This window comes from Melanotaenia boesemani, chromosome 15 (genome assembly GCF_017639745.1).
Source record: "Melanotaenia boesemani isolate fMelBoe1 chromosome 15, fMelBoe1.pri, whole genome shotgun sequence".
In the NCBI taxonomy this organism is placed as follows: Eukaryota; Metazoa; Chordata; class Actinopteri; order Atheriniformes; family Melanotaeniidae; genus Melanotaenia; species Melanotaenia boesemani.
This window is the reverse complement of record NC_055696.1, coordinates 29445596-29461678: the sequence shown is the minus strand read 5'-3', so window position 1 is coordinate 29461678 and position 16083 is coordinate 29445596. Positions and strand designations below refer to the sequence as shown.

General features: G+C 39.2%; 1 protein-coding gene across 1 annotated transcript; it reads right to left on the bottom strand.

The window, feature by feature from the left end:
- Nucleotides 1-546: 546 nt before the first annotated feature.
- Nucleotides 547-10299, bottom strand: LOC121654994 (vasodilator-stimulated phosphoprotein-like). The gene is made up of 13 exons (XM_042009411.1): nt 10138-10299; nt 7350-7524; nt 6970-7144; nt 6463-6511; nt 4679-4973; nt 3873-3970; nt 3734-3782; nt 3599-3641; nt 3476-3515; nt 3303-3392; nt 1806-1872; nt 1619-1676; nt 547-1220 (listed from the first exon to the last, which is right to left on the bottom strand). Exons 1-13 carry the CDS (start codon nt 10140-10142, stop codon nt 1171-1173), a joined length of 1194 nt encoding a protein of 397 aa, XP_041865345.1. The 5' UTR covers nt 10143-10299; the 3' UTR covers nt 547-1170.
- Nucleotides 10300-16083: the final 5784 nt, after the last annotated feature.

Below are 16083 nucleotides of genomic sequence, written 5' to 3'. Positions count from 1 at the left end.
CTGTTGTACATCTTGTCAAACAGTTTTGTTTTCCTAGAGCTTTTATTGTCCAGGTTACAGGTAGTTATATTTGTCCATATCAAAGTGTTTCTCTGCTGCAGTGGGCAGTAAACCAGTTCCTGTCCAGCTGAAGGCCCCAACACTTATGTTTTACCTTGTACCTCCAGAGTATGCTTCTTTTACAGAATGGTGTCTAGCCCTTTTTCTCAAAGAATATTCAGCAGCTCAAGCAGAGAGACAAAGACTTCCCTCTGCTCAGACATTTCTTCCAGCTCATTCGGGGAATCTTGTGGCACAACTGGCGACACTGTTTTGATTCAACTTTTTGTGGTCTTTTCCCTCTGAACTCGGACAGAACTGGGTTCATGAATTAAATGAACAGAGGATGTGATGCTGATGCCCACATTGGTTTGTTTAGACAACAGATTATAATCCAGCATGTTCTGAGTCTGTCCTGTGTCTGCACAGACCCTGAATTCAAATTCAGGGGAGCATTTCTTCTCCAAATTAAAGGATCAGACTTTATCTGTTAACTACAAGTTAAAAAAACAATACACAACGAGTTTCACGAGTTTAACGCAGTTTTATTATCAACATGATGATTCAGCCGACACTTTGTCAGAATTACAGTCAGTTTACTGTATCTGGGGTCGATTTTTGTGGAGGATCAGATTTGGTATTAATTAGCAGATTCTACAATTAATGACACCATCCTTTAAAGTCCATCATCTTCTTCTTCTTTCCTTTAGTCATTGCTTACCTTCTCCAGCAGAGTTTTTAGCCATTTTTAGCCAAACATAACAATAGAGTTTCTATCCCAGCATAACATAACGTTTCGCCATATTCTCTGTTGGACTGAATTATTCTGAATTTAACTGAAGCTGAACTGTGTTAAAGTACCACAGTAGAAAGGTGCTTGGTTGAAATATGAATGGAATTCTGTTTGTTCATGTTTTTGTCCTTGCAGACAAATGAAGATGGAGGCAACTTTAGTTCAAATCCAAAAATCGTCATATGAAAAAGGCACATTGAGAACCACATATTTTGTATATTTAGAGCTTGTAAAAATTACTTCATGTCTATCAAGTAAAAATAAAAAAATAAAAATAACAGTCTGCCTGAGTTTTGAACGGTACAGCAGTCAGATTTATCATTTCAATTCTCCGTCTTTCAGCAGTTTTCATCCTGAGTCTTTCCGGCTTGCAGCTCCTGAATCAGAGCTAGAAGAAACAAACAAGAGTAAATATCTGCTGTGTGAGAGGTGGAGGCAGTGGTGAAGTTAGACGTTTTTACATGGGTGGCCAGAGGGTGACTAGACTTTATCAGGGGCGTCAAAGAGTAATAAATGAAATGATTGTGTTCCTCTCTAACACACACTCACATCCACTACTGTGATAACTGTGGTCACATTAGAGAGAAATGAGAAATAAAACATCTTTAAATTAATAATCTGGATCACCAAGTGGAAATCTTTGCAGTGACACTCTGGCCACCCCTCTTGCTCCGCCCGAGCGTGTGTGTGTATATATATATATATATGTGTGTGTGTGTGTGTGTATGCAGCATGTAGCTTGGTAGTCTGATATTATTATTACATTCAGGTCCATGTTAAACTCACCTGAAATAATTTCATCCTTCATTTTATGGAGTTCCTTTCTCACTTCTTCAATGATTTCCTTCAAACAAACACCAGAACCATGAGGCCTCGTTAGTTTCTGTTTAACTTTAATTTACTCACCAAATAAGTCATCTGATTCCCTGACAAGTTTGTTGTTGCAGCTTTAAACAGAAATTAAGAATCTAACCTGTTTGATTTGCTCCATATCGGTATTCCCATCTGCACTATCTGAACTCTTCTTCATCATCTTCAGCCTGCAGGAGAAAGTATTATTCACCAAGAATAAAGAATAAAAGCTCTTTTCAAAGAGAAAGCTGTCCAGAAGAAGTAGCTGCAAAAGCAGTTTACATGTTATCTAAAAGAGGGAAACAGACTGATGGCAAACAGAAAGCAGAAATGTTTTCTATCATCCACTAACACAGCTACTTCCTCAAGCTCACTTCCTGCTTCTGGGATCATTTAACTGCCTCCAAAATGTCTCCTTCTGCCTCGACACATATGCATTACAGGATCCATCCTCAACATATGCTCATCTTCTTTGTAAGGCTAGATCAGGTGACTGTTACCTGCCTTTATTCATTTACCATATCCTTTCAAGGTTCTTGAATATTAAAAAAACTTTATAAAACTCAATACTTGCACAAACAGAAGATCATATCTAGTTTTCAATCCGGCTTCCATGCAAGTGATGGTTGTGTTACTGTTTTAAAAGTAATACATTTTATTGCATCTGCATTACACAAACAGCACTGTTCAGAAATTTAAATTAACCATGTAAAAGTCTTTCAGTTCGTGGATCGTTCAAGTTTTCTTTTCTTTTTTTTAATAAATATTAGACTGTACTAGAATCTGTGGTCAGTCATTGGCAAAGATCTCAGATTAGCTCTCCAACAGGCAGTAAGTAAAGGTAGGTCTCCATCTTTCTTCCATCAGGTGTCCCTCAGGGCTCAATTCTTGGTCCAACAATCTTTTCTATGTTTATTTCTATTTTTAATCTATTGATGAATCTTTTATTAACCTATATGCTGATGACACAATCCTATACACTACCGGTCCTTCTCCAGATTATATCTGTATGTTTCTTAAATATAGTTTTTTACTAAATACAGCAGGTCTTTACCAACCATAATTTGTTTTTTATGCTAAAAAGGCAGGGTTATCTCATCCACCGTGGACGTCACTACAACAGATGAAGACAACTGTCCTCTTCATCTGCAGCATCAAATCACTGGAACTTGTTACAAAAACTCTAGAACTGGATGTTTTGATTTCTCTCTGTTTCTAAAGGACACATAAAAGCACTTTTTAATGAAACCTGTAAATGTTTTTCCACAATCTATTACCACTTATTATTTCTAATCGTTCTGAAATTTATCTTTTATTGTTTAATGCTTTTTTCTTTTCTTCTGTTTTTTCTGCCTCACAAGTGTTTTTCTCCAACATTGTAAATAAGAATTTGTTTTTAATATTTTGCTTGGTAAAACAAAGATTTAATGAAAAAAATAAATCGAATCATGAACATTAGTCATCATTAAGCAGAAGGTCAGAGATCAGCTGAGGAACTAGTTGAATTCATCACTGAAACAAATGAAAGCAGAGTTGAGGACAGCAGCAGAGATTTGAGACAAGAGCCTGGGTCAGACTGCAGGACAGAAGGAGGAAGAGGCCTGAGCGGTACTAGTACCTGGAAACAGGAGCATTGGCAGTGGACGGAGATGTACTAGAGCTGGGACTCGGACTTGAGTCCCTCCAGTTACTGGTTATGGATTTGGCTCTAGTGCACAAACATGTAGCTGGTGAGTTTTTATAAATGATGCTGTCATCAGAGTTTAATTAAACACACGAGTGGTCTCTCACCTCGGCACAGCTGCAGATGTTTCTTTAGGCTGGCTTATATCTGGTGAAATATTTTCCATTATTTTTGTGCATTGTCACTGAAAACCATAAGTGTTTCTCAGCCCCATGGAAGAGTCCACTCACCTCCTGATCCTGAAGGTTTTGAACTTGAGGAGTCACATTCCTCCTGTTATGATGAATAGATAAATCATACACAATCTTACTGGTTACTCTTTAATTAACACACAAATATGAGTCAAGTATTCTGAAGAGACTCACACTGCTAGGTTCTTCCTTTTTTTCAGCAGGTTTATCAGCAGCTTTCCTCCTGTTTGAGTGTTAAATCCAGTTCAGTCATTAGGAAGGACAGCAAAACATTATGATCTCTGACATTTAGGTGCCATCAATATCAACTTGCCTCCTTGCCAGGATTGCACTCATTTCTCCCATCAGGTTACCTCCTCCACCAGATGAGGAGGCTGGTTTGGGTGCTGGGGCTTCTCCCCCCTCATCCTTCTAACAACAAAATAGAACCAATGTTATTTCATCCGTGCCTCATGAGAGCATAGATCCTCTTACACAGTTACAGGAATGTGAATTTAGTTCACTGTGAGGAAATAAATCGAACTGATGAACTGATTCAAAAGGTCCAGATTTAGTTTGGGATCCAGTTTGTGTGGCTGGATATTTTTAATATGTGTATACACATATCTGGTCTCAGTCTGTTGGTTGGTCACATCAACAACAGTGGTGGTTATACCACAACAGAAAATGTCAATGTTTCACTAAGTTTTCATGTATTAGGTAGGCGGAGCTAGAGAAATATGTCATATCTGACTGGACAGGTGCCACCACAGATGAATAACAGGTCACTGGAGGAGGAGGACAGAAAAATCTTTCCCGACATGTATGGCTCACTAGTAATACTATACCAGTTTGAAGTAAATTTTACAGCAATTTCCTAATTATTCATCCTTTAAAATTATTGACATTTGGCTTCAGATTTGTAGAAGAGATTTTGTCCCTGAGCAAGTACAACTACTAATGTTATATAAGGCTTTTAACCTGATGTTAGCATGAGGCTATGTAGCAGTATATATATATATATATATATATATATATATATAGATAGATAGATAGATAGATAGATAGATAGATAGATAGATAGATAGATAGATAGATAGATAGATAGATAGATAGATAGATAGAGGGCATGAGCTTTACCTTCTCTGTTTTGCGCAGTTTGGCTCCTGCAAGAGCTGCAGCAAGGCCTGCATTGCCTCCACCTCCTCCACCACCTCCTCCACCTCCTCCCATAGGTGGTGGGGGTGGTGGAGGTGGGACCATACCACCAGAAGGAGGGGGAGGAGGTGCAGGTGGGCATGGCCCAGAGGAAGTTGGGGGCGGACCTGGAGGTGGTGGAGGTGCAGGTGGAGCAGGTGGTGCAGGTGGTGCAGGTGGAGCGGCGGGTGGAGCAGCAGGTGGAGTAGCAGGTGGGGCAGCCTGGGGCGGCTCTGGTCTGAACAGAAACGGATGTTACATGAGCTGCTGTCCTGTTTCTGCTGAATATCTGATTATTTACTTCCTGTTTCCTGGCTTCCTGTTTACCTTAAATTTCCTGTTCCTGTATTACTATACCTACTTCCTGTTTATCATCTTCTTCAGTCTCAGGGTTTTCCTTTGTTCAGGCTCAGATCCTCAACCTTAGTCAATCAACCAGTCAGTCAGTTTGTTAAATCAGTCAGTGTGTCAGTCAGTCAGTCAGATAGTCCATCATTCCGCTGGATGGTCAGGCTGAGAGTCAGTCTGTTTATCTGTTATTCAGTCAGTCAGTCAGTCAATCAGTCTGTTAGACTGTCTTTTAGTCAGTCTATTTAAACAGTCCACTAATCAGTCAGTCTGTTGGTCAGTCTGTTAATCATTCTGCTGGATGGTCAGGCTGATAGCCAGTTAATCTGTTAGTTAGTTAGTCTGTTAGTTACGTTGTTACTCAGTCTGTTAATCAGCCTGTCAATTAGTCTGTTAAGTTAGTCTGTTAGTCCATCAGTTAGTCAATCCCTCTGTTAGTCTGTCTGATAGTCTGTTAAAAGTCTGTCAATCAGTAGTTAGTCTGTAAGTCGTCGTGTTAAGCTGTTAGTATGTTACTCAGTCTGTAAATCTGTCTGTTAGTCTATTAGTCCATCAGTTAGTCTGTTAGTAAGTTTGTCAATCAGCCTGTCAGTCAGTCTTTCAATCAGTCAGTCAGTTTGTTAATCAACCAATTTGTTAAGGCCTATTTATGCTATGTTTATGTACGTAAGTAGGTACATTCCAATTTAAATTGTCATTGCTCTAGCTCTTATTCTTTCATGCACCCCTTATGTTAGCATGGTTAGCATGAATATCTACCAGAGAGCACGGCAAAGCTCAGAGATCTCCTTTGAGTTCTGATGTCAGTTTCAGACAATAGCAAACACGACATCTCCGGAGGAGATCATGATAATTAACATTCTCAAAAGAAGACGTAATTAGACAGCAGTAGTTTGTGCAGGCATTAAATACATTGCAACAGCTTCTTTTTCTTTGCTCCTTTTGTGGGTCACACATCAGCTACACTGCTTCTGTGGTTTCCAGTTGTACTATTCCATTTTTCCATTTTCTCCATCAGAGCACAGATCTGCTAGGGCCTCGAAAACGGACCAAATTATACATGTAAATGATGCAGAAGACAGACGAAATGCTCCGTGTCCATCTATAATTGGACATTAAGTTTATTTGTCAGTCTAATAGTTAATCTGCTGCTCAGTCTTTTAATCAGCCTGTAAATCAGTCTGTGAGTCAGTCAGTTTTTTGGCAGGGTCTTTCTGTTTGTTATAATGAAACGTTTTGCTCCTCTTCCTCAGACTGTAACTGTTTTCATCTGGTAGTAAAAATCATTTATTCATTTATTTTTGTGTGTGTCTTTTTAGAAGTTTGAACCAAAGCAGATTCATATCACTGGTGTGAATATCTCTGTGATGAAGAAACACCTTCTTTGTTGTTCCAGCTGTTGTGCCGATGGTCCATTCTGAGGTGGACCTGTAGAAACAGGATGGTGTATTATTAACAAGTATGATCCCCTCCATGTGTGTGTGATCTGACTCTAGAATTGAATGTGTTGGTCTCTGTGTTAGTCCTGTGATGGACAGGTGATTTGTCCAGGTATACCTGTCTGTCTTGGTCTGTACAGATGAATAATTTTGGACAGTGTTCTTCACTTGGTCAGATATGATAAAATAGGTTTTCTTTACATAAAAATGATCTTACAATCATGCAGCTGAGTCAGCACTCTACACCAGGATCCTTGAAAATGGACTTAAAATTATGTGAAAGACTGTAATTCATGTATCCTCCCTCCATTCCTGTATCTTTCCTCCAGTTTAAACTCAGATTCTAACAGAATGTGCTACGAAACAGTACATTCACTATAAAACTGCACCTTAAATATGTTTAAAATAAAACCTGGTAACCTGCTCCTGATGGTGTAGTGTGGTTACCTGGTGGCGAGTTCAGGGTCTGTAATGCCTGCATCATGCAATTTGCAAAAGAAGCAGCATCTTCTTTACTCCCAAAGTTCAAGCCCCACACCTGCTTGGGATCCCTCCACTGATGGAAGGTGGGTGTGGCGTCATTATACTTTATTCCTTTTATGATAGGACAGTTTATCACCACCTGACACAGCAACCATGCAGGAGAAAAGGAGAAGTTAGTGGACGGTGAATCCAGTCCATCATCTTTGGTTAAAGCTGCAACTTCATGAGATTATATCTAACATGTTATTCACACATTCAGCCTGGATCAGAGTCCTTAGATAACACCATGCGGATGCTGAGCATTGCAGGGAGTCATGAAGGTAAATGTCTGGCTAGTCTTGTACCTGCTGGTCGGCCTGCATTTTGCGTCCCACAACTCTGAAGGTGCTGGCTGCAGGGTTGTGGTAGATGTGGACACGGCTGAAGGAAGGGCTGGGGTCAGATCCTGCAGCAACCCAGCGCTTGTTGCTGTCGTCATAAAACATGACCGTTGCTCTCACCTGACAAAGACTGGACTCACTAAGGAGCGAACACAAACAGAAAAACAGCTGTAAAGAATCATCTCTGATCTACAGTCTGCTGTTCTGGACTCTGCAGATATTCCTGCTCACATCAGATCATTTGAGAGCTGCACATTCAGAAAAACTCCCCAGTTAGTCATATATAGTCTTACTTACTTACTTACTACCAACAACACAACAGCACTGACCAAGAAAGCCCATCAACGCCTCTACTTCCTCCGCAAGCTGAGAAGAGCTAGAGCTCGGGCCCCCATCATGCAGACTTTCTACAGAGGCCCTGTGGAGAGCATCCTGTCCAGATCTATCACAGTGTGGTACGGCTTCTGCACCGCGTCCTGCCGCAAGTCCCTCCAGCGCATTGTGAGTACAGCCGAGAAGATCATCGGTGCCCCTCTACCCTCCCTCTACGACATCTACTGCACCCGCCTCACCCGCAACACTCTCGGCATCCCTGGTGACCCCACCTACCCGCCACACAGCCTCTTCAGTCTGCTGCCTTCAGGGAGGAGAATGCGGAGTCTCAGCGTCAGGACCAGCAGACTGAAGGACAGCTTCTTCCACCAGGCTGTCAGGATGCTGAACTCTCTCCCTGACCTGCCCCCCCTCCCCTCGTTGCCCCCTGCACACAAAACCTCCAGACTCTGAACCCCCCTCCCACCAACTCTGAACTGTTCATGGACACTTAACTTTACCAGTATATAAGCTAAACTGCTATGCCATTTGCACCACTGTATTCATTTTGCACTATCTGCTTTTTCTTTACCCAGTGTTGCTGCTACTTGTGCCTTTTTTATTATTTATATTTCTTGTTTTTATTCCTTTTATATAGCACAATATAGTTTTTTATATAGTATAGCAAAGCAGAGACCTTTTTTTTTTACTTAAAGATGTATGTTTAATGTTTATTGTCTGCACCTTGGGTCGGAGTGAAACACAATTTCGATCTTCTGTATGTCTTGTACATATTGCAGAAGTGACAAATAAAGTGACTTTGGCTTTGACTTTGACTTTTCTTACTTAAAACAGGTACGATGTATGTATATTAGTCACAATGGTTTTAAATGTTCAAAGTCTCTGGGACCGTCTGTGCTCTTTAGGAGACCCCCTGGGGTGTCCCGGACCCCAGGTTGGGAACCACTGGTTTAAGAGTTTAAATCTGGCTGATGATGATGGAGATTGAAGGAAAAGCAGGGACAACATGTTATATCACTGAACCAGCTAAAACTGGGGACAAATTATGAAAAAAATCTAATTATTATTTAAATGTTCAACTGATAAAATTTTATTTTATATTTTAAACATAGTATATTGTTATTTAATTTAATTTTTTTTTTAATTCATTTATTGTATTCATAAACATATTTTAACTGAACGGCCAGTTTTGGACTCCGGACCATATCTTTGACACCCCTGCTGAAAATCCTTGTATATTGAAAAAAGTGAATAGAAGTTGGAACTTTGTGAGACCTACCCCTTTTTACTATTTTTATGTTTGTATATTAAAAGAAGTGTTATTATGAATAAATATTTAATGTATGGCACAAAAGTATATCAATATAAACTAAATATATTAATAAATAGTACCTGCACCCATACGGTGAGAAGTGTTCATGTTCCTCAACAGTATAAATAGGAGTCTATACATTATGTTTCCATTTATAAATAGTCTTTTAGATCTGATTTAATTGTATTGTTTATTGCTCAAGTTATTCCATAATTTTACAGGGAAACTTTTTGTTTGTTCTTATAATCTTAATATACATAATCCCTCACCTGACACCACACCTGGATGCTATGGCACTTTTTGATGAATTACTTTGTGCTGTTTTGAGGCAAACCCGACCTTTGAAATTAAGAGCTTCTCAGGGAAGCAGAAAAAGTTGAACTTCCTCCTGAAATCGACCCCACAGCTTGTTTTTCCTCACACTAACCTGCAGTAGATCAGTGTCCAATTTTCGTTTGTTTTGTTTATTTAGTCTTAATTAAGTAATTTTAAATCCTAACTCTGACCAGCTGATGCTAATATCTAAATAAGAAAAGACAAAAGTTGAAATGAAGCACTTCTTTGCTGCTGACTGAACAAAAACAACCTTAAACTGAAAAACAGTCGATGCATCTAGGTGTCAAACTCACATCTCATGACTGAAAGTGCTGCGTTTAAAATTTGCCTTCGGCAGCCCTGAAGTCTTTGAGAAATCTTTACTTCCTGTTAGAAAGGTTTTCATATTCTGACCACTTCCTTTGCTCATCGCTATGTTTCCTAATAAGGGCTGCAGCTTCTCACCTGTCTGAAGAGTCCTGCATTTGTAAAACTGTTAGTCATGAAGATGTTTTCAGGTTGAATAACATGATTTGTTCTCATGGAAAGCGAACATGTTGCTGGGACATCACAGTGGTTTTCTGCAGATGCTGCAGATCAGAGCAGGAAATGTATCGCAGCTGAAGAAATGTTGGCTTTCTGTATCTGTGAAGTGCTCTGAATCAACCTCGCTCTGAATTAATGAACAGAGTCGGTTGGTTCAGTGTTGACAGGAAGCAGCAGCAGCACCTGACAGAATGAAAACCCACTGAAATGGAGAAACATCAGCATTGTTTTTAGAAAATAACTCACCCCATGTTCCAGATAAAGTTAAAGTCCAACGTTTCTTTGATTTCTCACACTCAGAATCTACCGAGTCCTCGTCTTTCACATCAGTCTCCTGTTGAACCGAAGTCAGTCAGTCGTGCCTGAGCACCTCCATCGCTCTCATCACTGTAACACCAACCACATGCACTTCTGCCTTTCTATCTCATTTCCTAGACCGTTTTTTTCTCTCTTCCTGTTCTCGTCTCCTTCACTCGCTCTTCTAAATTCTCATTTTCACACCTCCTCTGTTTTGTCTGTGGCATGCTCTGATTTCTGTCCATTTTCACCTGTTTGACACATTTAGGGAGGTTTAGTATGAATGCTGCCTGATGAAGGACAGGACGATGCTTTCACACTGTGCAAATATTTAACAATATTATAGAGGAGTTTGAAGGATGTGGGGCATTTTAAAAGAAAAACATTATTATTCTCTCCACTTAAAGCAGGTACGTTAAACATACAGCCAGAGGGCAAAAATGAATGACAATTTTTGTTTATCCACCTCCAAAAAGTCCTTGTTTGTGTCCCTGACAGAGATTGTGGAGAGTCTTGGCCCATTTGCCTCATTATTAAGCCCTCTGTTAGGAACCTTGGGGTAATTGGGTAACTCTTGACCCTGCACTATCTTTGGAAGCTCATTTAAAATCGCTGGTTCGTTCTTGTTTTTAACATTTGAAAAATATTGCCAAACTAGACCACTTGTGTCTTTTGGGATGGAAATGATCATCCTTCATTCATTGCATCTTGACATTCTATCTTTACATGTTCAAGTAAATAATTAAATAAAAATCTACTGACTATTTTCTAAAAGGATAGTTCATCAAATGTAAAAATCTTGATAATTGTACTTTTTTGTACTAAAATAAAGGGGCAAATATGGAGTTTTCATTATTGATGGGTTAATATGGTTTTATTTTACTGGTCCAGCCCACTGGAGATCAGATTTGGTTGAATGTGAACTAAAATGCATATGACCCTCCTGACTTACAGCATCCATCACCGCAGAGGTAGAAAAGTTCTGCAGCTGCAGAGATAAAATGAGTTTTATTGTTTCACATGTTGGTTTTGCAACATGCTGATGAGGGTGGTGAAGGAGAACTGACAGCAGGTGGAAACCACATAAAAAACCTTTGAGTCATGACAGAATAAGGAACCTGACAACTAATAAACAGTTCAATAGGTAACATGATTGTTGCACTGAATGGAGCAAAAGCAGTAAATTAAGAGTATTTTAGTATGTTTGTTGGGACAAAAATTTCTTTAATGATGACAATGAAGGCACAAACATCAGTTTGTTACATTATTTCTATGACTCCAAACAAGATTTTTTGCAGAATTCAAAGGTTTACTAGATAATCAAACATCTTCCAGGAAAATGTTTTAAATATGTCTCTCTGGTTTGCCAAGTAGGTACCACGGAGATTTACCCACTAAGGCTGATATGTTTGCAAGAAAGGTTTTTATATGTTTGTAACTTGATAGCAAATTTAATTCAGATGTAGAATTTGATCGCCCCCAGTCTAAAACAGGAAGCTTTTACTTGCAGTAAAGCGAAGTATTTATAGATATGTTTCAGAGCACGTCCAGAAATAACTGTTGATGTGTCAACTATGTACTTGTGCATATGTGGTGTATATTTAGTGTGTGTGTGTGTGCTCTGTGTAACCTCTGCTGGTCGTCTATGTTTGTGTTGGTGCCTGAATGTGAAACTGATAAACAGCTTGTGTGTAACCTGCTTGTCTCTGGCCACATTTAAGAGTTTCCTCTAACGTCTCACCATCTCCTCCTGTTCCTCTTTCTCCAAATGTCTGACAGTCTGCAGCACAAGGTGTCAACAACATTATGTCCAATTAAACTAAGCTTCCTGTTTGCTCCACAATGCGATATTCAATGTAAAACAGCAATCAAAGAAGGAGCTTTTAGGTTTCAGGGTCCTTCTGAGAAAGTTGTTTGAGGGTTTCTCTGAGCCACTGAAGAAACATAAAGAAAGTCGAAGTCACTTGACTGACTCATCATAAACTTTAAAGAATTTAAAAATTGTATTTATGCATGAAATCTGCACGGTAACTTTTTTTTAACTTATCTTGCTTTTAATCATTTTAATGTAATTTATTATTTTATTGTGATTATGTGTTGATTATGTGTTGATGCCTTTTACTATTCTAATATCTGTAATGTCTTTGTTTTATGTAAAGCACTTTGAATTGTCCTGTACATGAAATGTGCTATACAAATAAACTGCCTTGCCTTGCCTTGCCTTTATACAGCACATTTCACAGCTAAGCCATCATGCTGCACATGGTCATACAGAAACATTCAGGCAGGAGAATAGAGGTTTGGAGTGGACTTCAGGCTCAACATGATTCATGATTAAGTGCATGAGAAAAGAAATGTTTTTAACCTGGATTTAAAAGTGTCTACATTTGGTGAACGTTTAATCTCCACTGGCAGTTTGTTCCACTTGTTTGCAGCATAACAGCTAAATGCTGCTTCTCCATGTTTAGTCTGGACTCTGGTCTGGACTAGTTGAGTCTTTGGATCTAAGAGCGCCGCTAGGTTTATATTCTCTGAACATATCACAGATGGATTCTGGGCCTAAACCATTCTGGGATTTGTAAACAATCAGAAGGGTTTAAAAATCTATTCTGTGACTGACTGGAAGCCGGTGTAAAGATTTTAAAAAACTGGTGTGATGTGTTCAGATCTCTTAGTCCTGGTTAAAACTCTAGCAGCAGCGTTTTGGATGAGCTGCAGATGTTTAATGCTCTTTTTAGGAAGTCCTGTTAAAAGACCATTACAGTAATCCAGCCTACTGGAGATGAATGCATGGATGAGTTTCTCTTGGTCTTTCTGGGAGACTAAACTTTTAATTCTGTTGATGTTTCTGAGCTGGTAAAAAGCTCCTTAGTGCAGCTTTGATGTGGCTGCTGAAAGTCAGGTCTGAGTCTATCAACACTCCAAGGTTATGAACTTGGTCGGTGATTTTAAGAGCCCGAGTCTCCAGGTGTTTACCAGTGCTGACCCTCTTCTCTTTGCTACCAAACAGAATAATCTCAGTTTTGCCTTCATTTAATTGTAGGAAATTCTCCCTCATCCAGGTGTTTATTTGCTCCAGACACTGACACAATACGTCTATTGGACTGCAGTCATCTGGTGACAGAGACACATAAAGTTGTGTATCATCTGCATAACTTTGATAATTAATGCTATACTTCTGTAATATTTGACCCAAAGGGAGCATATTCAAGTTGAACAGAAGAGGTCCAAGGACTGACTCCTGGGGGACTCCACAAGACATGGCCATTCGCTTGGCCATTCATAGCTGCCGATCGTAACAAAATAACTCTGGCCTTCTAAAAAGGACCTGAACCAGCTAAGGACTGCTCCAGAAAGTCCAACCCGGTTTTCCAGCCTGTGGAACAGGATTCTGTGATCTACAGAAGTCAGGTATGGAGCTCACAAAGGCATGGATGGACTTCTCTGGGTCACTGCGGCTGAGGAAAAGCTTTACTTTGGACAATAGAAGAAGTTAAAAGAAACTTGTTTTCACAGCAGCATCATCCAGGTATTTTGGATCAAGTGATGTGGGGAAAAAATGGCTTTCAGGCAAAAATGTCTCTGGACACCAGCTTTATGAATAAGCAAAAGATTTATTACAAAAAGTCAGGCATCAAAAACAGATTTCTGCAGAAAAATCTAGAGGTCTCAGGGTCAATTTGAACACCTAACTGATCACGTGTCAGTGCTTAACTAGCTTTCCAGAAACAAAGCCCCTTCCTCAAGTCCTGATTGACCAATCATATGCAGACACATTTATAAACAAATATGATGTGTGCTGAAGTACAGCCTTCTTAAGACACAGAACCTTATATGGTAAAAACCTGAGTGTGCCTCATAGTATGCTATGCTCAGATACTACAGTCCAATTTCAAACGACAGTCTAGTTTCACTTCCAGATTTTTAACTACCTGATTGAAGTGGTGGGTGGAAAGAACTGGGAACAGTGGTATCTGGCTTATTTGAGGCATCAATTAAAATCCATTTTGTTTGTCATTTCCGCATACAGATTAAAAAACATGTATTTTGGACTTCCATAAAAGATTTATCAGCCAGGGTTTTACAAGGCTGCCTTTAATTTTCTTAGAGAAACAGGAGTAGGAAAGAAGACAGTACATTTAGTTAGTAGCTTTACTTCAAACACAACTCCAGTATTGAGCTCATGACAAATTAAATTAATGAAGTTCTGTCATAATAAGTGTGACAACAAAAACTTTCAGGATTTTTCTCTTGCAAAGAAAGTTTCCCAAAACTAGTAAGAAGAAATCAAGGCTTTAAAAGAGATTAAATTATTAAAATACAAACTAATTGTATTCTTTAAAATTATTAACAAAATCCAATTAACGATTAATGAATTTTTGAGGACTAAATTAAACTTAAACACAAAAAATTGTGTATTTTGTTGGACAGTATTTCATTTGAAACCTTAACAGAAGGCCCACAGCCCACCCAGTTACCAACCCCATGCCAACACTATATCCTTCAAGCTAATATCACTCCATCAATAGAATAAAATCCTTGACCCTGGAAACATACCCTTACACACCACGATGAAGCAAATGGCTGTAATAATCATTATAGCGATAAAGGAGTCAAACTGATGTTACCGTAATTTTTTTGCTAATAATTATGGGCATTATCTGTTGAGTTAGAAGCTGTATTGACAAAATGATCACTATCTCCTCATAGTAAAGAATCTTTTTAAAAATTCCTGTATCCAGATGGTGATCCGAATCACCCCCCAAAAGTAATCACTTGTTCCATTCCCGAGATTTCCTGAAAATTGTTTAAAAATCTGTTTATAAACGAGATATGTTGCTAACAGACAGACATACCAACGCTGCTGAAAACATAACCTCCACATTGGCGGAGGGGATAAAAAGAACCAGCAAACTTCAGAAGAAGTTTGGATGGGTGCCATCACGGCTACTGCTAGCTCGGATATACATGATCTGGTCTTTCTCAATGTCCAGCATTATGAAGGCAACCATGTCACAACGAAGTACATCGACCTTGTGATTTTCTTTTTTTTTCCATGGTCGGGTTTTGAATTTCTGGGAGATATTCTGTGCCTGCTGACTCACGCTGAATGAAAAAGAGACTCACAGATGAGTGAGAGCTCAAAGAACCTCTTGAACAACCAAACGCTATTCGCAAAGGAGCTGTGAGCACCAAAAGGGTTGTACAAAGGTATGGATGTAATTAATTTTATCCTAATGTGAACACAATTAAAACAATAGCAAGTTTAAAGGCAATGCAATGGAAATTTATTTGTATAGCACATTTCATCTACAGAAATTCAAAGTGCTTTACATAAAACATTAAAAGTATGACAGTGGGGTGCAGGAAGCAATAAAAACAAATTTTAAAAGAAATAAAAGAATTTAAATAAAAGCAGCAACAAACAAGCTAAAACAAAATAGATTAAATGCAAGAAATAAAGTTCCAGTGTGGGGAATTTAACAGGTTTGATAAAAGGCAGCAAATAGAAATGTTTTAACCCTGAATTAAAACTGCTGAGAGTTTCAGCAGACCTGCAGTTTTCTGGGAGTTTGTTCCACATGTGAGGAACATACAAGCTGAACGCTGCCTCCCCACGTTGACTCTGGGAACAGAAAGTAGACCTGACCCTGATGGCCTGAGGGATCTGGTTGGTTCATAACGAACCAGAAGATCCTGCATGTATTTTGGTGAAGTAAATTCTTTGACAGACAGGAAGCGAGTGTAAAGATCTGAGGACTGGAGTTCTATGATCTACTCTCTAGGTCTTAGTGAGGACTTGAGCAGCAGCATTCTGGACTAATTGCAACTGTCTGTTTGCAAATGCAACTTTTTAGGGAGACGTGTGAGGGCAGCATTACAGTAGTCCAGTCT

Coding starts and splice junctions, on each gene's coding strand:
- LOC121654994 (XM_042009411.1), bottom strand. Junction 7,145..7,349: donor AAATGCAGGCCGACCAGCAG/GTACAAGACTAG, acceptor TTGCTGTGTCAG/GTGGTGATAAACTGTCCTAT. Junction 1,677..1,805: donor ATATGGAGCAAATCAAACAG/GTTAGATTCTTA, acceptor GTTTGTTTGAAG/GAAATCATTGAAGAAGTGAG.